The sequence below is a fragment of the Hippopotamus amphibius genome, chromosome 9 (genome assembly GCF_030028045.1).
Source record: "Hippopotamus amphibius kiboko isolate mHipAmp2 chromosome 9, mHipAmp2.hap2, whole genome shotgun sequence".
NCBI classification, from domain to species: domain Eukaryota; kingdom Metazoa; phylum Chordata; class Mammalia; order Artiodactyla; family Hippopotamidae; genus Hippopotamus; species Hippopotamus amphibius.
Genome location: NC_080194.1, coordinates 26,706,412 through 26,730,444, shown reverse-complemented (window position 1 = coordinate 26,730,444; position 24,033 = coordinate 26,706,412). Strand labels below are relative to the sequence as shown.

Here is a 24,033-nt window from a genome sequence, read left to right as displayed (position 1 = left end):
CTCAGTCTCCAAGCTCCTTGACCTCCCTGATGAAATCCCCTTGGCTTCTGCAACACTGCAGTTCCTGGCGCGCTTTCTCCCTCTCTTGTCAATACTCAGTCTCTATCTGGCTGCTCTTCCTCTGCTTTCCTCTCAATGCAAGTTCTTGCCAAGATTCCCTTGTTACTTTACATTAGCTCCCTTGAGAACCAATTTAATGTCAAAGCTTCCAACTCAGGAAGCCTTTCCAGCCTCCACCTCCCACCCCAAACACCCCCCCACCCTAACCCTGAAGAACCCAACAGAACCATAGGGACTAAAAGTGCAAGAAAAAAAAGGTCCCCAAGGATAGGGGAAGGGATGGGATCAACACAGTTTCAATGTCAGATTCTCTCACAGCCTCTGACACATTCTGCGTGTCCTGCAATGAACTTATCTGAGCTCTGCCACCAACTCACAAGCTCCCTTAGGATCTGTTCCACTCTTCTCTGCTCCCCCCATTCGACTAACGTAGTGCTTGGACAGATGGGCACACATGAGCATCTGCCAGATAAAAGAAGAAAAACCGAAGATGAATATGCGTGAAAGCATTTGGTAAATTGTGAAGCACTAAAGGACTAGAAGCCTCACCATCAACAGACTTCATAAGACACTTCTGGGTTCTTTGGGTACATTACAGGGTCGGCGCCTGTCTGTTCTCTGCCTCTGCAGGACATTTGATGCTCCAATGCCGGAGAACATGGAAATGCCTATTCCAGAACTGGCCTGGGACTGAGAAGCACAGACTGAAGCGACAGAGAGAGAAGAGGAGCGGAAGAGGGCCTCACCCTTTGAGACCATCTCCTTCTCATGTGTTGTCAGTAAACACCCACTAAACACCTACGAAGTGCTGGGAGCTATTCCAGACACTGAGAACACGGTCTTGAACAAGAAGACAAGGCCCGTGCCTCCCTGGGTCTTATATTTCAGTGAGAAGAGATGATAAATACAAATGAGTAAGAAAACAGCAGGCAGTAAATAAGTGCTTCAGATACTTCACCATCTCTTTCAAACAAGACAGCCCTGGCTGGCTGCTCTTTCTCTCTCTTGAGTGTTCACACGGACAAACCCAGTTCCCTGCTCTGAGCTTTGTGTTCTTCTCTTCCTGTTGGGTCAGCAGCTACAGCACAGATGTGCTAGCTTTTCTAATCTCCAGCGAAACCGTGTTTCTGGATTACTTACCAGACAGCTACGTGGGGATGCTTTTTCAGGTTGTGTTCAATTCTGTCAGAGCCCTCCGGACTCAGCTGATTGCTGGTGGTAGATTTCTATGTTATTTAGGGCACCGAAGTCCCACAGTCTTGACACAAACTTAAAATTAGAAATGCATTAAATATAGGAAAGAAGGAAGGTCATTCAGGAAAGGCAGCCTTCCAAGGGAGCTGCAGGACAAAGACGCCCTGGAAACTTCCAGGTTCATTAATGGGTTTTACACAGCATTCAAATGGTATTTCTCCTTCAGAAATAACACTGTGGAAAGCGTAGGGGACTGGCTCAAACCTCAGCTAACACAGCCGAGTGAGTGACTCTGCAAACTAAAAATAGCTTCTTTCCCACTCATTCTGACAGATTTCACTTAGACCCTGTGCACAGGTTGATTCTCCAACAAACAGTTTTAGTCCTGCAGCAAAATGAGGGCTGGTGGCATTTGGGTTTGACAGTTACCCAATCGCTGGTTCAACTCCTGTTTATTTCCACGTTTCCTGCTCCTGCTCCAATGGCTGCAGGTGTACACACATGTGCACGTGTGCAGTGAGCTCCCTGGCTGGGATTTGGTGCTCCTCAACCAAACGTGGGCAGAATTTAAACCAGGAACATGACTCAGGACCATGACTGCAGACTGACCCCAGAGCAAGTCTCTCAGAAACACTGGGAAGCAGGCTGTTTGTCTCAGGTCTTCTCCTAATTCCCAGCTAGCCTCTCAGGGCCTCAGTTTCCTCAATTATAAAACGAGGATAATCATTCCTATTCTGGCCTTTTTCATAGCATCACACTGGGATCAAAAGAGATAACGTACGCAAGAGTTATTTTCCTTTAGACAGTACTCCTATTGGAAGGATGGATGGCAGTGATGGGGCAGGTGAAACAGGCAGCCAGACAACAAATCTAGGCTGGACCACTTGAAGGGGTAGGCATCCCGATTCATAGCTTTAGTTCCTGTTGTCCCCTCTGCCTGGAATGTCCTTCTCCCTTTGCAATACTCCTACTCATTTTTAAGAACCCAGTCCAAACACCTCTTTTTGTTAGTGTTTTCAGAAAAAATTATTCCATCTTCACTGCTCCCTTAGCCTTTTGTACACACTTCCAACAGCACTTTCCACTCTACGTGGTAAGGAATTTATTTACATACCTGGAAGTTCTTTGAGAGCGAAAACTATTCTTTATCTTTGTATCCACCTCCCCACCTACCACTGTGTGGCCAAAACAAGCATGTGGTAGGTGTCAACCAATGTTCACTGGGTTGACTACAGAATGAGCCAAACCAAGAAGGGGGTAAACCCAGCAGACACGCACACAGGTGGGACAGTACACGCAGAGCCAGTGGAGAGGGTGGTGAGAGGGGAATCCAGGAAGGTAGAGTCACCAAGGTCTGCCGTTCCTGGCAATAAGGTCACAGCCACAGAGAGTCAAAGCTGAACTGCAAGTCCTAGGAGGGCCAGGCGGGAGCATCGTACTAAGTCCCAATGACCTAAACTGGAACAGGAAGCCCTGGGGACAAGGAACAAGGGGAGAGAACAGAGCCAAGGTGAAGAGGCAGAGCTAAGGCTCAAGTGGTACTGAGGCCTGGAACTTCTATATTAGTTAACATTCCCAGGTCTGCCAAAGTTGAGCCAGCAGCTTGGGGTTGAGTGATCTTGGCTATGATACCGAGGGACTTGAGAGGCAGGAGTCATTACAAATTTAAGTAGTGATCATTTCCATAAAATAAGAATCAGAGACGGAAGGGACTCTTAGATCTACAAGAAAGTTTAGGAATCACCTGTTCTAACAACCCCAACCTACATATTAGAGCACTAAGGGTAAGCAGGAAAGGAGCTTGCCCAAGTTCACCCAGTCAGGGCAGCACCATGGCTAGAACCCAGGTCTTCTGACCCCCAGTTCAGATCTTGTCCCCTTAGAGGCTGTTGACTTTCAGTCAAGCAGGTCTCCTGATGGCTCCACTAACACACCAGGTACTCTGGCTGCTTCAGAATCTTGGGGGAGCCCCACTGTACCCACTAAGTGAGCACAGGCTCTCCTCCCCTACTGTGAAGTGCAGGCTTCCACCTCTGAGTAGAGCTCAGAGGCAATGTTCCACAGGAAACGCGCAGGGAGCAGCCCACCTGGAGCTTTGAAAGCAAAAAGCTGCTGGCGTGTATATTTGCTGTCAGGGAGCAAACAAACCTGCTCACACATACCCTGCCCTGACATGTGCATGGGGGTAATCCACTGTGCTCCTGCTGGAATTTTCCAAGAGTGGCCAGAGAGGGCCAGTACCTGAGGCAAAGCTGATGGTGCGTGAAACACACAGTCTTCAGCACTGTAAGAACATCGAACAAAGGCCCACCTGGTCTAAAAGCTCAGTCTTTCTCAGGCTAGAGATGAGACATGGCTCAGAAGAAAAGAACTGAGACTCTCAGGGAATCAGAGACCCTGACTCCCGGAACTTTCCTGCAGGTGAGGAGGGTACATATGCAATGTTGCTTTATCTATACAGAAAGCATGTGAGCTTCAAGTTCCTCAAGTCCAAGCCCCAGATCCACTGTTTACCTAGTACGTGACCCAAGGCCAGTGACTTACCCATTAGTCTCCTTATTCTTAAAGCAGTGATTATAACACCTGTGTCCAAGTTTATTGTGAAAAGGAAAGAACATACATAAAGCATTAAGCACGCTGCCTGGACCATACTAACCACCATGTAACACTGTGTTTATTCGCTTTCTTTTGTTCATGGGAGGCGTTGGTCATACCACAGTCCAGCTCTGTCTTCCTGTGCTTTCCCCTCCCACTTGGCTGTCCAGAGTGGGACAGACATCCTTCCTGAGGTCTCAGGCCAGACTGCTCACTCCTCCCTCTGCTTATCCCTGGACTTAAGAGGTAACTGGTCAGCTATGGGCCACTCAGGTCCTTGAAGGTCAGGAAACATGAGCTTAGTCCAAGGCCGTTCCTGCCTCCTCAGGTGTCTGTGCACCTCCCTGGCCAAGCCCCTGCCAGGGTACCACCCAGTTTAGTACAGCTCTTGTCTTTTCCAAGGTGAACCCACTCCTAGTGGCTTATAGCTCTGGGCTTCTGGCAAACAGATGCCTGACAGGCCAGATCAGGCCATCAACAGCAGAGAGAATTCCCAGACCCAATTTACCAACAGGAAATAGCTTGGGGTCTGAACCTGCGTGAGACCAGCGAGTACACACACCAGCCCCAGCTCCCTCGAGACTGGAGCAGAGATGGAGGGGAGCAGGAAAATGAAGCTGCACGGGGGCTCGGGGCTCAAGCTGACTCCTCACATTGCCCTGCCAAGAAGCTAAATAAAGGTCACACCAATGTGAGGCTCTTTGGCTGCATGCTTGCACTGGCCATGTCTGTCACAGTCCTGTACAGCGTGGCCACCACAGGGCATTCAAAGGCTCCAGAAGGGAAGAAGAGAAAGGACCCAAAGTTACTGAGTGCCTGGTGAGTGCCAAGAACTGTGTGTAATCCTCATCAATGACCTTCTGTGATAGGTATTATTATCCCCACGTTGCCAACAAAACCAGAGACTCAGAAAAATCCATGAAGCCTCTATGCCTCTGCTATGCTACCTGACCACTAAGTCTTAAGTGTTCTGAGAAAGAAAAGGAAAGCTAAAGAGTCTAAAGCACCAGCACCAAGCTCTCAGCACCTTCCCTCGCTAAGCAGACACCACTAGCTTAAGTTCTGCATTCCCTCTTTCACTGGAGTCAACTTCTTTCAAACAGAATCTACAGAAATACAGCAAAAGCCGTGAAGATGCTCATGGGCTTTGCTCCTGCAATTTCATCCCCAAGATTTTCCCTTAAAGAAATAGTTCAACAGGGTATTCACAGCAGGGTTCACTATAGTGACAAAAAAAAAAAAGGGGGCGGGGTGGGGGGAGGAATGATCTAACTGTCCAACATTCACAGAATGGTTTGGAAAGTCCCAGAACCTTCGAATCATAGAATATTATACAGTCATCTTAAGTGATCTTTAAAGACCAAGAAGAAACAAAGCAAGGCATTTGTGATAAATTAAACGAAGACTGAATATAAAATATTATAAATGTCATCACTATAACTTTGTAAAGTATCTACAAGTGCATACACAAAAAAGGAATGCAGTTATGTCAGGGTGCTAAGATTATAGGTGGTTTTATTACTAGTATTACTATGTTTAGACGTCCTTGTGGTATTGTTCAGTGCCTTTATAATTAAAGAAAAAGAGACAGACAAACAGACAGACTCAACCCAGCACCAAGAAAAGGCCCAGGAGGACCACGGCTGGGATGTAAGGCAGAAATTCAGAACCGTCCTACATACCCGGAAGGAGGAGGCCAGGCAGGCCCCGGGGAAGGGAAGCCCTCTAGGTATGGAGAGGGTTTTAATTAGTCTGATGCTAATTACAGAAGTTTCACTAGCTTATTAATTTTTTTGACAGACTGAATGAAAACTGAATTCCTTCATTAAGCCAACTTGGGTTCAGAGGCACATTTCCTGGGTGGTCATCCCCACTCTTCTCAAAAACCTAGCCTTTTCTTTTTTTTTGAAGGACAGAAGTAAAGTAAAATTTAGTAACAGAAACACATACCCTGGAGAAATTAAGACTCCTGTCTTAAATGTAGAAATTCAAGACATTGCAAAGAACTAAAGGGGCTTGAATAAACAACTAAACTACCATGTTTTCTACACTGGGAAATATAAACAGAAGAGCAAAATACTCAGCTTAGTATTAAAGGCCCCTCTGATCAGGTTCCAACCCATCTTTCTGATATTACTTCATATTCAGCCCCAAAGACACCCTGTGGTCCAGCCAAACAGAACACCAGTGCTCCACAAACACCTTCTTCATCCTCCCGCCCCCGTGACTCCAGTCCAGCTGCTGTGCCCACCGGAAAGTCTTCCTCTCTCTCACAGTGCCTGCTCAAGGCTCTCCATCCTTCAAGGCACAGCTCAAAGCCATGTCCTCTGCAAAGCCCAACCCAATCCTGTGCCCTGAACTCATCACTCACTCTCTGAAGTGGACCCAGAACCCCTGGAACCTCTGAAGGAGTCACACACAGTCTGCCCTGTGGCATAGCTATCCGGGGAAATGCCTTTTCTACCATATTAAACTCGAGCAACTTGAAACAAGGACCCCTTCAGGCTCCTGCATGGAACCTACCACGAGGCCTGGACTATAAGCACACAGTAGGCCCTCAGTGAACACTCCCCTGGGAGACAAGGAAAAGAGACGCATCACCTCTGCAGAAAGAGGTCACTTCCTACCTCAGTTGCTCCTGTTAAGCAATGCAGAGATGAAGGCATGCTCTTCAGTGGCCTGGAGCCAGGCAGAGAGGAATCTTGCTTCTCCGGATTCCAGCCTTCATGAGACTCCAACGTCCTTCCCAGTTGACCATAGTCCGCTCGGCCCCAGGTAAACACCTTGCCAGTTTCTTAAAAAAAAAAAAAAAAAATTTTTTTTTTAATTAAGGCTATATTCCACAGCTGTGCTCTCATGGGTAAGCAAAGAATTACAAGAGAAAGTATGATCATTCATTTTAGTACCAACTACCATGTGGCAGGAACCTTCCTATCTTTCTGTAAAGGAAGCTCGTGTATTCATGTTTACAGACTTGGGAACTGAGGTTCAGAGAGATGAGATGTATGACTTGACCAAGATCAAACAAGGGCTGAGTGCCAAAGCGGGATTCCACCAGAGGCTGCTTCTACAGCCTGGGATCCTGCATTTTAACAGATATGGACACAGCCACAGAGAACATGTCGACTGTGCTGTATGGCCTACCCACCCTCTCCCCTCCCCAACACCCTCCTTCCACTTTGCAGGGACAGATGATGTCTGCTCTCAGGCTCCCCTCCCTCTCACCCAATCCAGAGCCCCCCATTAGCCACCTTGAGGGAACCAGGCTCCCGACCTGCCCCAGGCCACAATCTCTTAGGGCCTTACTCTGAGCTCAGTTAATGGCCAGTTTCATGTGTTCTCCCCTCCATGTAAAATAGAGGACCTTTCAGAGGCTATGCCCTTACAAGAGCAGTTCTAATAGTCCTCAGAGAGTGCCTACATGTGCTAGAGGGAAGGGAGTGAGAGAAGGAAAAAAAACACAAAATCATTTAGAGCCAGAAAAGCATTCAGTCCCCCAGATGCACCACCTGGGAAGCTGGCCAGTGCTAAAGATGACTGAAGAAAATGAAGTTTGGGAAAAAGAAATGGCCTTTCTTCTCCCAGATAAGACAGAATTCACCAAACTTATTCAGTTGTACTAAGTGCCACATTTGTTATTTCAACAGAAATGCAAAATCTGATGAGGCATAGATTATTAACAGATTCTCTGCCATAAATATGCATAACCATGTGCGCTGTATAAATTCCTTATCCATGTTTATTTTAACAAAGAAAAACTTTGCTTAAGAGACAAAACACCAAGTAATGCATATTAAATTCTAGACAAATCTACTACATACTTTGTGTTTAGCATCAAAGCTTCATCTGGCCCCACATTCAACATACGGCTTATAGTGTCAGTTAAAAAACAACCAGAGACTCATAGGGGAAATGTCAGAGTTTTGAAGGGGTACAGGGCTCTGCAGGGATAGTTCTCAGGATCAGTCTGCTCATGGACACCAATGTAGATACCAAGAAATTCTTCCAGGCTTCCTCAAAGAGGGAACAAAGTCTGTGCAACCCATGGGGTACCAGATACATTATAAAAACAGGGGGAGGGTCCACTCAGATGTGCTATTTCGTGGCCTCCTACGCACTGTTCCTTTTGCCATGGATGCCCTTTCCTTACATTATTCATCTGATAAACTATGGCTCAACCTTTAGAGTTCAGCTCATGGACCACCAGTTCTGCAAAGCCTTTCCTTACTTCTTAATTCTCTACGGAATAGGTGAAACCCTCTCTCCTGTGAGCCAACTTTACTACTGCAGTCATCAGTTATCAAGATCCCATTTAACAGGTGGGAAAATTAAGGTTCAGCGAAGTGACCAGCCCAGGGTCACACAGTTAAGCCACATCTCCTTCTACCAGCCCATGGTACCACTCTGCAATGGTTATTCACAATGGCCCATATCACTGCATAAACACTCTTCCTTCACTTCTGTAGGATTAGACCAAAAAAAAGCTCATGTGCCCAGGACCCACAAAGCATCCCAAACTGGCAAATTGTCCCTCTGCTTGAGCTGGCTGGGATTTACAACCAGACTGCCTTAGCAAGGAGATTCCCAAGAAGCCAGAGGATGAGGCTGTTACTTCTTAAAGGACCCTAGTATTCCTCTGCTGAGAAGAACTGGCAAGTTGCTAACTGCAAGACTATAGAAAGAACACTGTTATCACAAACCCCATAGTGAATCCTCTCTTATCAAGTAAAACATCTTAGAACCTTCTCTTCTATTGATTATTGATGTCCAAGACAGGCAACACTGCCAGAATATGGTGCTACCATGATTACATTTCCAATAGCAATTCAACCATTCCACTTATGTAGCACTTTTCACCTTCAAAGCACTTTACAAAGATGAACTAATTAATCTTCATGCTCCCTGGGGAGGCCACAGGCATTTTATCAGAGACAACCAGGCTGACTGGATGGCCAGTCTTGGAGCTCCAACCTAAGTTTGCTCAGTCAGGTAGGCACACTCCTTAAAGCTGTCTGTTTCTCCTCAAAATATACTCTGCATCAGAAGGCTCACAAGGGACAGAGGAGGCTCTTTTCTTTTTCCTTTTCCTTTAAATAGACATTTATTGACCACCTCCCGGGGGCCCAGCACATTCACAGACAATATCTCAATTAGTCCTCATAAAAATTCTGTGAAGTACAGATTATTATTATTAAGCTTATTTCACAGATGAGATTAGATGACCTGAGAGGTTAAATGACGTGATCAAGTCTAAAAAACCTGCAAGTGGTAAAAGCAAGATACAAACCTCCGTTTTCTGATTCCAAGACCAAGGGCAGAGCCAATGATTGCACAGCTGCTGTCACAAACTGATGAAACCTGGCTGATGAAACAGCCATTCTGACAGTGTTTGAGGAGGGGGGGATAACTCAGATTAACTGGATATGTTCTGTGTACCATCCAGCTTTCCTCACTAGAATGGCCTCCTTCCCAAGAGACCATGCAGAACTCAGAACTATAAGCAGTGAAATAAAAGCATGAAACGCAAGGATTACGACGTTTAGGTCACCTGGAGTAAAAGAAAACAACGAGTCCACATACAAAAGGTGTTCATTAATGCACTGTAGAGAAATGTCTGCCTCGAGCTGAAGCATGCTGGCAAATCCAAGGACATTCAGATCCCAAATGTATGACAAAGGAATCTTTACCTTAAATAATTATATACTACTGTGACAAAAAAATAGATAAGCTAATGACATCCAACAAGTATAGGTATGTGTCTCCAGATAAATGGGAGAAATGACAAACAGCTCAAAATAAAGTCAGCAAGTAAAATATAACTTAAAGGCACGTCCATGCGAAAATTAACACAGAATAAGTGGGGAGCCAAGAAACACACGTGGCCAAGGGTCCCAACGCAATGGAGAAAACAACAGGGCCAGGTGAGAGGTATTGACAAAGAACGCCTAGGGAGCTTGGAGGGAGCATTTCAAGCTGGAATTGTCCTGGCATGCTTGATGGAACAAGTGGCATTAAGGTGAACTTCTGGAAAGGAAAAGAAAATGGGAAGATTAGGGAGAATGTTCCAAGAGTGGGGAGAGGGCATAAACAATGACAGAAATCCAAAGGCACAAGGAGGGGCAGGTGGGCGGGGGGGGGTCACGAGGCAGGGAGGCGGAGGCGAGTGGGGGCTGCCAGGCTCGGTCCGGACCTGGCCGTCCAGACTCATGTACTTGCACTCCCTTATCAGCAAAATCTTTCTAACATACCTCTAATATGTCTGTATTCATTTATTTATTAAAGTATGCACTTGCATTATACACATCTGTGAATTATAAAGGTACCTTTATTCAAAACTATACAATGAAAAGACACTCCAAAAGTCGAAAATTCAAAAGAGTGAGATAAAAACATAAAAGAAGTCAGAATTGTCTCTTCTCACACCCTGGCAATTCATCTTGCATGCTGACTTTGGGACTACTGCTGAATAGACCATGGGGAGACTGCAGACTTTTGGGTGGGGGGAGGGGTGCTGATGAAATAAGTGTTTTGGGGATGGTACATTTGGCAAAGGATTGGAGGGGGCCAGTAATAATACTACTCATATCTAACACTTCCCTCCACAGCGTCCACTGTGTGCCTAAGCATCCTGTTCTATACTGTTCTAAGCCTTCCCTATGCAGTATCCTGTTTACCCTTCCCAACAACCCCATGAGACAGGTACTCTTACCAGCCCCATCTTGCTGACAGGGAGAAGGTTCTAGGAGTGGGGAGACAGGATAAGCAAAGTCACAGTAGAGTAAGTGAAAAGGGAAGGAAGCTACTACAGTGACACAAGCCTAAGATGCGTCAGCTAAAGCCAAGGCTGAAGTCATGGGGTGGGGGGTGGGGGTGGGAGGGGGTAAGAATTTGCAAGGCTTGGCACCCCATTTCATGTAAGAGAAAGGGAACGGGAGGAGATAAACAGCACTCTGAGATTTCAGGATTTCAAGGTTAGCGGGAAGGTGGTGCTGCCATTAAAAGAACCGAAGGGGCAGAGATGCTAGATCAGGGGTCCCGTTGATGGGAATCATGCAATGTTATTTCATCACCAAATGATTTAACTCTTCTGAGGCCTTTTGAAAACATCTTATCAAAGAGTCAAGTACAAATAAAGGGGGAATGAATGAGGAGAAGGAAGATGAGGTGCAAAGCTCTGGCTGCTCTGGGGTCAGAGGAGACTCAGGAGGGTGGGTGGGTGGAGAATGGTCACAGAGCCAGCTTCCTTTACCAGCCAGAGGGCTGCCCAGGATGCTGGTAAAGGCGGGCACTGCAGCCACAGTGACAGGCACCATGAGAAGCTTCTCCCAGCAGTATCTGGGTCCTCAGGGGAAGAGGAATGTTCTACCCTGCTCTGGAGAAAGGGGTCCTGAAGGTGACAAGAAGATAGATTATAATATAAGGAATGTCTGTATTTTCTTAACCTAATCTGTCCCAGAAGGGAACAGAATATCATTGAAGATATCAAAATGGAGTTAGAAAATAGAGGTGGATGTTATAAAAAGAATCCCATAGGTCAGGCAGAGAAAAGTCCACACAACCTCTTGAGTCCCTCCCACCTCTAACGTTCCAGGATGCTACTGGAGTACACACACACACACACACACACACACACACACACAAAGGAAGCCATTCTGCATCTGTGAGTTATATTTATAATTCATCTGTTTACAAAAACCTGTTACTCTCAGGGTTATTAATTCTAAGTCCTTAGAGTATAAGAACCTCATTTCTGTAACCCATCCTTTGTTCTGCCATGTTGAGAGACTTTATAAAAAAGCACTTGATAATAATAACCAAGGACTTCAAACACAGAACTAACTGCCTGAGAGTCACCGAGCTTAGTCTTCCCATGCAAGGAGGAGAGAGGGGAGAGCACAGAGCACAGGGGCTAGACGGGCACACTTCCTGCACACAGACATGCCATCCTGCTCCTCTCAAGGCCCCTACACTGCTTCCCTCCACCCCTCCTGTCTCCTCTACTCCCCACCCCATTCACCTAGTCAACTCCTACTCACTCTTCAACTCTGCTCAGCCCTCAGCCCAGATCAGACTCTTCTGTGCAATAATCTCAGAGAACCATGATCCTCACCTTGGGAGCACTTATCTCAGTTTATAAATGTACACTCATTAGGAGGACTGTTGATTAAAGTCTGTCTCCCCCTCCAGAGAGTCAGCTCTATGGTAGCAGGGACTGTTTCTGTTCATCCTGTATCCTAGAAAAATGCCCAGCACAGAGTAGATGCTCAATAAAATATTTGTTGGCTGAATGAACAAATGAACCATCTAACCATCTTGACCTACCTACCTACTTCTTGCCCCCCACTACTAAACTTTATCACTTGCTGGCTCTTTAATCTTGAGCAAATTACTCAACATCTGAAAAATGGGAATAATAACACTTTCTCTGTAGGTTCACTGCAAGGATACTTTTGCATGAAGTGTATGACACATATTAGTAAATGTTAGCCACTATCACTATTATCCTCAGCCTCATCAAGGATTTCCATCGTTCCACCCCCAGTTTCTACCAACTTGTCAAATCTTCTCTGCCAACTCCCATCTACCAACATTTTAGGATCATTGCTTCTACTGATAAAGAATAGGAAGAGTACTGAAGCCTTCACCATTGGATTTTGGGATTTTTGTAAGATTCAAGCATAGTATTTGGCACATCACATCACATGACACAAGTAAATTTAAACTAGGGGAAAAAAAGGAAGAGAGCGGAAGAGAGCAAGGGAAAAGAGACGAAGCAAGGTGAGTTGGAGAAGAGAAGCTTTAACCGGAAATTCAGAAAACCTGGATCATAATCCTGGCTTCTGTCCAAGGCTACGTGACCTTGAACATGTCCCTTCCCTCTAGGGGTCTACTTTTCCCATCCATACACAGTAAGAGGACTGGGATAGATGACCTCTGAGACTTTTTGCTAGTCTAAACTTTAATAATGATGTCTAAAAATCTCCGGGGTCACAATGAGTGGTGTACAACCTAATCTTATTGGCACCTTTGGAATATTTCGTCTGACCAGTGTCCTCAAATAAAATATCCACTCTAATATCAAAGACCACTAGTATGGTTAACAATTTTAAAAATTTGGAATTTGGCTGTATACTCTGTTATTATTATTTTTTTGGTAAAATTTCCCAAGTCTCCAAAGTCGTATCATGAATAATACCATACAACAAAAGGTCTGGAATTTTTTGAGAGTTAACATTGGAGTAAAATCTCCAAACATGAGCTGTCCAACTAAAAAGAAGTGAAGCAGCAGCCTGCAAAGAGATTGAATAATAACATAAGGGCCTGAGGAGAATTATTTGTTGAGAGCTGACTCCGTGTAAAACTCTATTTTTGGCACTGCCATAAAGTTATATAATTTAATCAACACTGAATGATTGGTGTGAACCCCATTTCACAGAAAAAGAAACAGGTCACAGAGGTTAAATGACTTGCTCAAGATCACACAGCTTACATCTGAGGAGCCCCTGGGCCAGCTGCAGGACTGACTATATCACGCAGGATGGGGGCTTCCCAGACAAAAGCAGGGAGGAATGGTTTCTTCCCCAAACCTGGTGAGAGAGTCTCAGGAAGCCCCAGTCCTGGATTGTTTAAGGTATTTAGCTCCCTCGCCCTTCAAAAGTCCCTCGCTCCAAGCACCTCTGTTCTCTCAGTGTTTTTTGTCAAGGGCACGCTCTACTTCCTCTCTCCTAGGCCTTGGGTTCATGCTGTGCCCAGCCTGCGTTCCTGGTCAGCCTGCTTGTTCTACCCATAGTATTCCTCCTCACCCTTGAGGGCCTGGCTCAAATGCCACTACCTCCCTGAAGCATTCCATTATCCCCTAGTCAGAACAGGCCATCCATTCCTTAGGAGCCACTGGCATGGTGCATGTACCTGTTTCAACTATTATTCTATGCCGCCAAATGTAAGATCATTTGATGACATGTCTTACATTGCCCACTACCTTAGTCAAACTTCTCCAGAGAAACAGAACCAGCAGGTTCTATAGAGCAAGATTTATTATATGGAATTGGCTCATATGATTTTGGAGGCTGGCAAGTCCAAAATCTGCAGAGCTGATGTCCAAGTTCAAAGGTTGTCAAGCAGGAGAATCCCCTCTTACTCAGGGAAGGGTCAGCCTTTTGTTTTATTCAGGTCTTCAACTGATTAGATGAGGCCCACCCACATTAGGGAGGGCAATCTGCTTTACTCTACTGATGTAAATGTTAATCTCCAGAAACACCCTTACAGAAACACCCAGAATAACATTTACCAAATATCTGGGTACCCACGGCCCAGTTAAGGTAACATAAAATTAACCATCATATCCACTAAAGGGTGGAGAACAGTGATCCTTCCTTATGCTGTCTGTATTCCTCACAGCATCTAGCACAGGGCTTGACCCAGAGCAAGTGCTCAGTGTTTGCTGAAAGGAAAAAGAGCTATAGGCATTGCTGTTACCATAGGCTTTCGTATGCCACCAAGGATATCAGAGACCATCCCATCCAATTCCCCAAAGAGAAAACAAAAGTGAGGAAAATAAATAACTCTTCCAAGTCACACAGACTACTCGGAAACAGAGCCAGGCATTCTCAATACTCAACAAATAGTTAGCTAGCACTTTCTACACACCAGGTGCTGTCCCAGGTGCTAGGGGCCATAGCCGTGAATGAAACAGACGAAACTCCCTTCTTTGGTGAAGCTTACATTCTGGCTGGGGGAAGACAGACACTGGACAAAAATCACATAAAACATCCCCTGGCAAATGACTTTAAGTTCTACAGAGAAATACAAAGTAGGAAAAGGGGACAGGCAGAGCTGGGGAGGTGCAGGATGGGCACCCAGCTCCCCACTGCCTGCCTGGGCTCTTACTCTACAGCACACCACCTTTCTTTTTTTTTTTTTTTCTATTTATTTATTTATTTATTTATTTATTTATTTATTTATTTATTTATTTAGGGGGGTACACCAGGTTCAATCAACTGTTTTTATACACATATCCCCGTATTCCCTCCCTTCCTTGACTCCCCCCACCTTGAGTCCCCCCACCCTCCCCGCCCCAGTCCTCTAAGGCATCTTCCATCCTCGAGTTGGACTCCCTTTGTTATACAACAACTTCCCACTGACTATTTTACAGTTGGTACTCTATATATGTCTGTGCTACTCTCTCGCTGCATCTCAGTTTCCCCTTCACCCCCCGCCCCCTCCCATACCTCGAGTTCTCCAGTCCATTCTCTGTACCTGCATCCTTGTTCTTGTCACTGAGTTCATCAGTACCATTTTTAGATTCCGTATATGTGAGTTAGCATACAATATTTGTCCTTCTCTTTCTGACTTACTTCACTCTGTATCACAGATTGTAGTTCTATCCACCTCATTACATATAGCTCCATCTCATCCCTTTTTATAGCTGAGTAATATTCCATTGTGTATATATGCCACATCTTCTGTATCCATTCATTTGTTGATGGGCATTTAGGTTGCTTCCATGTCCTGGCTATTGTAAATAGTGCTGCAATAAACATGATGGTACAAGTCACACCACCTTTCTTAAAGGAAGAATCTTAAACTGAAGAGACCCCACCCAGCTCCTGAAGGGCCAGTGAGACTTGCTCTAACTACCTCTCAGAACTATGATGAAAAAGGAGATAATAAACATAAGAGCACTTTATAAACTCTAAACAGAGGTGCTGTAAATATCATGACTATCACTCTTTCTCTAAAGCCAGTTTGCAAAGAACCATCAGGAGAGGCTGGACCTCGAGCCCCTGCCCTGAGGGGGTTGCTCTGGCCAAGTGCTTGCGCTTCGGTTCCTCCAGGGGCCCAGTGGCACAGCAGGCTGCCAGTCACACCTAGCAGTCACTTGGCACCCAGAGGAAAAAAATCTCTGATTGAGGCCAGTGCCTCTGCAGATGTTTCCCAACTCATTTCACATTCCAACTCCAAAGCTTCTTTGCACACTTTTAGACTCTTATTAAAAACATTTTAAAATGTAGATTGCTGCCTAATCTTAGCTGCATAATTAAAAAAATAATCTTGCTTCTCTCCCTCCCAGCAAGAAAGGAAACTATACCCTAGGGCTTCTGCAGCTAAGACTCACACCCCGCAGAAAAGCTAGCAGGAGGCTGGGGGTGGGGGTGGGGAGGGTGGCAGGAGGGAGTGAGGGGAGTTGAAGCCAAGAAGCGAGCCTAATCCTTTATTTTTGAGAAAATGAAAACAAGGCTGAAGGAGGTGAGGGATTTGCCCAAGGACACACAATGCATTTTAGCAGAGCCAGAACCCGAATTCCAGTTTCCTGCTTCCCAGGAGCCTCTGCCCACTGCCTCGTGGGGAGAGGAGAGGAAGAAGGCAGACGGGAAGTTCTTGGAGAGCAGGAATCTGTACCTGTGTGATTCTCCGTGAGCAGTGCTACAGGTCTCAAATGTTCAAGATGATTATGGAAACAAGGCTCAAAATTCCTTACATTCAGTTCAGACTCACAGACCACCAGAGCAGGAAGGGATCTCAGAATACTCTAACCCCACTGCCTGCTTCAGCGGGGAAAAGTGCAGCCCAGTAAGAAAGGGTCAAATAGTGGGTCAGAAGCAAAGCAAGACTAGAACCCAGGTCACCGTGACTTCCAGTACATTCTACTCACTGCTTCTTGGAAAAATAGCAGTCAACCTCCCAAAGCTTCCGTTGCCACCTGCATCAGCTAATTACCAAAGGCCTCCTGGGATTCTTGGCAGACAAGAACAGAGACAGGTGGGGTCCACACGGCCCCTCACTGCCTGCCTCCCTAGCATGGCTTCTTGGAAGGCCCAAGGGCAGGGTAATGGAAAGACACACCCCCCACCCCCATCTCCTCAGGGTTCTCCTCTCTCCACCTAGAACCGCCATCCCTAGCCCTGGACTTCGCCTTCAATGTCTGTCTCTCGCAAACGATCATCAGCAGTTTCCATCTCTGTGAAGTTACAAAAAAAGAGGAAGAAAAAAGGCCAAGCGCTGCGCCCAGCTGTAGGTGAGGCCGCGTTTTCACTGGTGACGATGACTCAGTGCCCGAGCTGGAGGCTGGAGCTGGGAATGAGACTTGGGAGACTGGGCCCAGCCCAGGGAAAGCCGCAGTTCCCAAGCACGCCTGGGCCTGCAGAGAGGCGCTGCCTGAGTCCCTCGGGTAAAATCCCAGCACCTGGCTGTGGGAACACAGCGCCCCCTGCAGACCATCCTGAGGCCCAGCAGGACAGGGAGCAGGAACAAACCATCACCTGGGGCCAGTGCATCCTGCAAAGCTCACCACGGCATCCAAGCTGTTATGTTAGGAAACCACGGTCCCACCTCTGAAACCCCAAGAGATCCCACAATACTATTTGCAACCTTGGCTTCCAAAGAGAAACTGGCTGTTAGTTAACGGGAGATTAAGGTCTTCCAGCAGGGAGACAAAGGGTGCCCCCCATCCTTGGGTGGACAAATAATTCACCCAGGGGTAGGAGCAAGGAGGGGAGGGAGCCGGTCTTGGGTGCCAGTTTGTGGTCAACCAGTGAGAATGTCTTAGGACATGACTCTGGATGGTGCCTCTCAAATCTCCTCTAACCCCACCCCTGGGAACTGTCCCAGGTTCTTCAGGAGAGATGAGTATAAAAGACCTACTAGGGCCTTAAGAGAGTTGCACTCACAGATGGGGGGCACTCTCCCACACCCACAAGTGAGGACCCTGCTAGAGCGAGAAATGAGCAGCAGGACAAGGTCAGGAGGAGTCTGTGGAAGTGAGGCCCACCCAGCCACTTGCCTCAAGCAGTGGCAGTAAGGAGCACCACCAGAAGAGGCCACATAAGGAGAACCTGTTATGATCAAGCGCCCATCAGGAAAGGGAAAATAATCAGACTTGGAGTCCCAGTAATTTCAATGACAGAGGCCCTACAAGTTACATTCAGATTGCTCATCTGGGGGTCCAAGGCCTCGTGGGGTGAAGGGCCACCAGGCCAGATCCACGGTGGGACAGCCTGTCTTTCCCTTCCAACATCTGATCTCTCTCCCACTCTGCTCCCTGATCCCATCTGTCCCTCAGGCCCCAGAAGAAACACCCTTTACCAGCACCCCACCCACCAAGAAATTCCACCAATGTGACCTTCTGTAAAAACCTGACCCAGTTTAAGATGACCTCTGAGGCATTCACATTGAGTCCCACCAGAGACGTGAGCACCAAAGCTACAGCGCCTTCCCTGGAGAGGCTGACTTCTCCATGGCCAGGGACTGGGAAAGGCATCTGCTACACAGGGTTTTTCATTTCATAGGATCAGCTCCAACCAAATCAGCAAAGCACTGTTACTATGGACCATCTGCCAGGACCCGGAAACAGCCCTGTTACATAAAGGGGCTGGTGTAATGAAATTTATTAAGCTGGATTCTTCCTTCCTCCATAAAGGAGATGAAGCAATTACAGTCTCTCTTAGAAGAGGCACTGCGGGGCAGTGGAGGGGCCCTGGGCTAGAGACCCCTGGGTTCTAATCCTCGCCCTGCATCCATGAGCTGTGGGACCGTCTCCCTGGGCTTCTGTCTCCTCAAATTTCAAATAAGGATGAGACTGTCCCTTCCAGCATTAACATTCCATGACTTCTCAGTGTTTTCATCAAAATGGCAAAAAAGGAAGTATACCCTGATATTAATTTTGTACTGTAGAGTTAATTTTCTGAAGAAGAGCAGTGGCTGCATATTTGCAGGCTAAATGAGAAAAGTGCTGAGCAGAGCCCCTGCCCTGGAGGGAGGTGTGCAGAGGAGAAACCAGAGGTTAGAACCTTCCATCACCCAGGCAGGAAAGGCCCAAGTGAGTCACAAATAGTCCTCTGAGCAGCAGTCCAGTCCTGTCAATGATCCCCTGCCTGCGCACACAGTAATTTGCATGTTCAAAGCGCTTTCACATCCAGGATCTTTACGTGATCCTCACAACATCCTCCAGTTGACAAGGTGACATCGCTGACCCCATTTCACATTGAGCGAGGTAAGGCCAAGGAACTAGGTGGGCTGAGTCGCCGTCTCTTAACCTCTCTTCAGTTTCCTCAGACGTAAAATGGGGAGGGAGCCTTGCGCGGCAAACTTTGTGCAAGGATTCAACAGGTGATTTTGCAAAGCCCTGGCAAAACGCCTGGCACACAGTGCGTCCTTGGTAATCATGAATAACCCTTCCTCACACCCTCCATCTCCTCAGGGAGGTGTGGGAGAAACCCCGAAGCCGCTCATCTTCAGGCCCTTACGAAATGCTTCAAGATGGAAGGGAACGCCACCTTCCCTGTGGCCTGAGACGGCGCCCCAGAGGGTTGGACCAGTGAGTCCGGTAACTCCAGTCCCTACCAGTCGCATGCTTTCTAAAGGTTGCCCAGCTCATGGGGGGAGAGGGTCCCCCTGGGAATCCAGAGTACCTCAAAATCAGCCACAGAGAGGCCTGAGCAGAAAGCAGCCTGTAAGAGCCGCGCTGAGGCAGGGCCTTCCCTCCCTCGTCCGTATCTATCAGCCCCACCCCGAAACCTTCCGCGGCTCCTCTCACTGCTCACAGAATAAAGCCTGAATACGGGCCCGTGCCTCTTATTCTTGAGGGATTCCAGTCCCTTCTGATCCCATCTGGCTCCACATTCAGCAAACCACGCGAGGGAGCACCTCCCACTTCTATATCTTCGTTTCCAGGATCCCTTCTGCCTGGCATGCCCTCCCCTCACCTGGGCTATTCTACAAACATCTGTTGAATAACAGAGTGAGGGCATGAAGGAAGGAATGTGTGAATGAGTGAATGACATAAGATACCCCTGTTGAGGCACCAAATCACAGGGATTATGATTCTCATTTAACAGATGAGGAAATTCAGGCCCAGAGAGGTTAAATGACTTGCCCAAGATCACACAGCCAACAAGCAGCCAAATTAGAACTTGAATCTGGCTCTTCAGGGCTCTTCTGGCTACAACTGGCTTCCTCCTAAGCTAAAAAGTCACTCTTAGATTAGGCAAAAGCTGATCCAAGATTCCTCAAAATGGGCCGCTTTCATCTTGGCACACGTCCGAGAGCACTTTAAGGCGCTGGCTGTCACTATGATTATTGAGAGTTCCCCTGAGACAGGCAAGGTCCCCTGAGAAAGGGCAAGCATAGTGCCATCTGTCAAGAACCTAAAAATGATGGTGCAATTATAGGCCGGTCACTTAATGTTCACTTTTAGAGAGCTCCTGGAACAAATCAATCCCCACCAGGAAAGAGGAGGAGGGTTCTTTGAATGGAAACTCAGCCCTCTCGCCAGGGACCTTCGAGCCCTTCCCAGAACCACCCTGTGAGCTCACAGTATAGCTGGTCCCCCCCCCATCCCCCGCCACGGGAACAGATGGGGCAGCTGAGGACCCAAGGCAAGGCCTTGCAGACATGCAGTGGCAAAGCTGGCCCCACAACCTTGGGGCACCAGGCATCACTGTCAGCCTCAGGGAGCTGAAACTCTCTCTGCCCTGGGCCTCTCCAAGAAGGTGGGAAGAGGGCAGGGCCACAAGCCGGTCTCCTGAGCACGGCCACTGAAAACGGCATCGCTCCCACATTCGAAAGCTCCAGCCACCCCATGCAACTAACCCTCGTGGAGCCCTTCTACGCCAAGGGAGATCCAACGGGAATAAAACAGACCAAGTCCCTAACCCCGTGGGGCTCGCACCTGGTGAGGGGAGAAGACGACACATGGGTAAACAATGATACTGTGGTTTCAGGCAGTAAAAATTGCTCTGGTGGAAAATAAAGCCGGGTGGGGAGTCGAGTGTGTCTGAGACAGGTGGAGGTGGCCACTTTCAGTGGGGTGGACAGGGAGGGCCTCTATGAGAGGTGCTAGCGTGCAGAGAGCAATGGGAGTGCGGCAGTCGCTACACGGGTGGGGCTCGGGGAGACGAGCATGCCTGGCAGAGAGAACTGCTGGGGTCCCGACCTGAGAGGAAAGGTACTTGATCTCTTCTCAGAAGGCCTTCTACCATCAGACACCACTCCCAGACCTGCTTCACAAACACCTGGCCTTTACCGCTTCACAGGCTTCCTCCCCGCAGCAGCCCACCACAAGCCTTCTCCACAGAAGAGAGAAACATACTTGTTCCTCCCTGCCCTCCAGCCTGGGAGTTGCCTGCTACATTTCCATGGCCTTCACTTTGTAGGGAGGTGGCATGAGGAAATGAAATGAGTCTGACCTTTGACCTCAAACAGGGCATGGTTTGAGTGTCTGCTTGGTTAACTAGCTGTGTTACTTTAGACGAGCCCCTCAGCCTCTCTGAGCCTCAATTTCCTCACCTGGACTGCAGGGGAAATGAACCCTGCCTCAGAGGGTTCATATGGGGAGTATGTAAGCGGCATACCTGGCAGAGCACCCAGTACGCGGTAAGTGCTTGGCAAAGACTGGTTCCCTGCCCTACTCTGACCCTCTTAGAAATTTAAAAAAAAAATTTTTTTTCGTTCAGCCAATCGTGCTCACTTGCTGCAATGTGCCTCTGGCAAGGCCCTGGGCCTGCCCATCGGTTGGGTGTGGGGACTCTGAGATGACCCTTAACAAAGCTTCCATCATGGCACAACCTGATAGGAAGGCCTTGAACCAGAGAACTGGGCAGACGGGAGGGGAGCAGAAGAGACAACAGATACTGCCCTTACTGCAGGTGGGAGGGAGAAGATCATTAGGACCAGACGCTCAAAGAAACCAGGATCAAGGCAGACAGTTAACTGCTGTCCCCTTCCCTTCCCACCTCTGGCTCACTGGCCCAGGGCCCAGGCCCTTGTCTCCTGGCTCTTCCTGTGGGGCAGCCAGCTAGAGGCCAAACCCATCTCAGTTCTTCTAACAAGCGAGGAGATGATCAGGTATTAACTCATGGTGAGACCTTGGGTAGCCTGCTTTCTCTGGGCCTGGGAGTGACCTCTGGGGTCCTTTCAGCTCTGACCTTGCCAATTCTGACTCTGGATGCTGGCCCTGCCGGCCTCACCCCCAAAGCTATCTGCCTGCCTACTGCTGCCATCTGGTGGCTCTCCAGACCCAGCTGCACTTGGCTTTGGCCAGGCCCTCTGCAAGCCCCTTATTCCAACGCACCTACTTCAAAGGGTGAATCTTGCTTCTGCTGCAGCTGGACACACACTGCACTCCTCTGGACCACAGATCAATGGGTATTTGTTGTCAAACACAAAAACCAAAAATAATGCCAGAACTTCATCTCTCTAGCAGAGATGACACAGCTGCAGCTGAGAGCCTGACCTCCCTGCCCAAAGAGAGGAAGTAACCTGCCCAAGGTCGCACAGCTGCCTGGCTCCCAGACCAGTGCCCAATTCTGCTTTACCACAATGCTTAGGGCTGGTGAGCACCCTGGAAACCAAAAGTAAAGTCAGCCCAGAGTCAAGGAAACAAAACCTTTGGAAGTTAGGAAACAAACTGTCAGGATTCCTTGCAAACCTCAAGAAATGATAAGATAGGACATGTGAACATGTGAGCACTGCTTGTGTAAATTCACTGGAAATAAACTGGAGGTGGCCAGGGTACCTCCTGACCTTGAAGGGCATCATTCATGAGGATGCCTGCAGGTCTTCTGTACACCAGCCTCGAAGCACCACCACAGCCTGGACCCTAGGCTAGGCAGGCCACCAGGGTGCAAGAGAGGGCAAGAAAGACACACAGGTAGCATCGCATGTTTGCATGGGCTTCCCCCACCAGACTCGGCTCCTCAGGGTCAAGTTCTATCTTTTCTTCTGTACCTCCAGGCCTCTTGGCACCTGGCCAGAGGAGCTGGGTAAACGTGTATACAGGCAGATCCCTTGAATTCCTGTGCAATCGTGGGAACTGTCCACCCTCTGTGGACTCAACTGATTATACTTCTGGCTCTGTCTGCAGCCTTCTTCTAAACCCTATAGTACAGACCCTTTAAAAAATACTGTGTGACTTCAAGTAGGTCACTTGCCTTTTCTGGCCTCCATTATCGCACATCTGCATAACTGAGTTCTGCTGGATGATCTTCAAAGTCCTTTTAAATCTAAAATTCTAGAATTTGAAACCAAATTGAGGCAAATCAAGGCCACTCTTCATCTGCAGAGCACTCAGGACAGTGGGAAAGGAGGCAGTAGTCAAACAATGCTTCCCTCTAGTGGTGTAATGTCATCACTACACCCTCTCAGCTCAGCCCTATCACTCAACTCCATTCACTCCCACCCTCAACTCTGAACAAGAGAAATCATCTTACAGCTAGTCACCTGAGCCCAGGTACAGAGAAGTGAGAGAGAAAGAAAGGACACCAGGCTCAAGTAACCAATGAGGCCTCTGAGCTGGTTCCACAACAGTGGAGAAATTCTCCATCTTTAGGAATGTGTGTATCTTGGAGCTCAATGGATTTCTGTGACCTCGAATTCCCCTCTTCAGATGAGGAAACCAAGGCTCAGGGATGTTCAGAAGGGAGTTGCCTGAGGTCACAAAGCTGACTCATGACTGAGCCAAAAATAGATTCCCGCTTTCCTGCCTCCTTCTACAGTCTCTTGCCTCTTTTCCATGCGACCTCCCAAATGAGGCCTGTGGAAGTGATGTGTCAAGGGCATATACATACACAGGAACACAATGGCAAAGAGCCCAGTTCCCTGCACTGAGAAAGTTTATTCATTAACATTTATGGGGGATATAATCAGACTGCAAATTACATACTCAGCATAGAAAATATAAAAAAAAATAAAATTCACACACAATCCCACCACTCAGAGATAATATTCTACCATATTTCCTCCTGGTCTTTCTACACAAACATTCTTTCTGAAAAAAAAAAAAAAAATTAGAAGTTGTAGTGTAGTAACTTGTAATCTACTCATTTTACTTACCATATCATGAGCTTATTCCTCTGTCATTAAATATCCTTCTAAAACATTCTATTTAGTGGCTATATATTCCAACATACACTGGTACCATAATTTATTTGACCAGTCCCCCTACAATTTCATTTGTTTCCGTGTATTTGTTTTCGTCATTATAAATTAGGCCGCAATGAATGGTACTAAATTTCCCAATGCATCCATAATAATCTTCTTAGGCCAGTTTTACTTTTTTTATAGGATGGAATTTCAGAGCAGGAATGGCCCTTGGATATCATTATGTCCACAACCTCCTACCGCCCATATGGGAAGAAGGGGACCATACAGTTCTGTGTATTGCCAGAGGACAAAGAAAGCAATAAAACC

General features: G+C 47.4%; 1 protein-coding gene across 12 annotated transcripts in view; it reads right to left on the bottom strand.

Moving 5' to 3' along the window:
- SERGEF (secretion regulating guanine nucleotide exchange factor) overlaps positions 1 to 24,033 on the bottom strand; it is a 222,787-nt gene that overhangs the window by 161,943 nt on the left and 36,811 nt on the right. For all 12 annotated transcript variants that reach the window (XR_009055425.1, XM_057748430.1, XM_057748431.1 and 9 more), the window contains one exon: positions 6,477 to 6,643. Coding sequence is in view for 11 of the 12 variants with exons in the window: in XM_057748430.1 (XP_057604413.1) it covers positions 6,477 to 6,643 (167 nt within the window). In the remaining variant the exon portion in view is untranslated. The remainder of the gene's footprint in view (positions 1 to 6,476; positions 6,644 to 24,033) is intronic.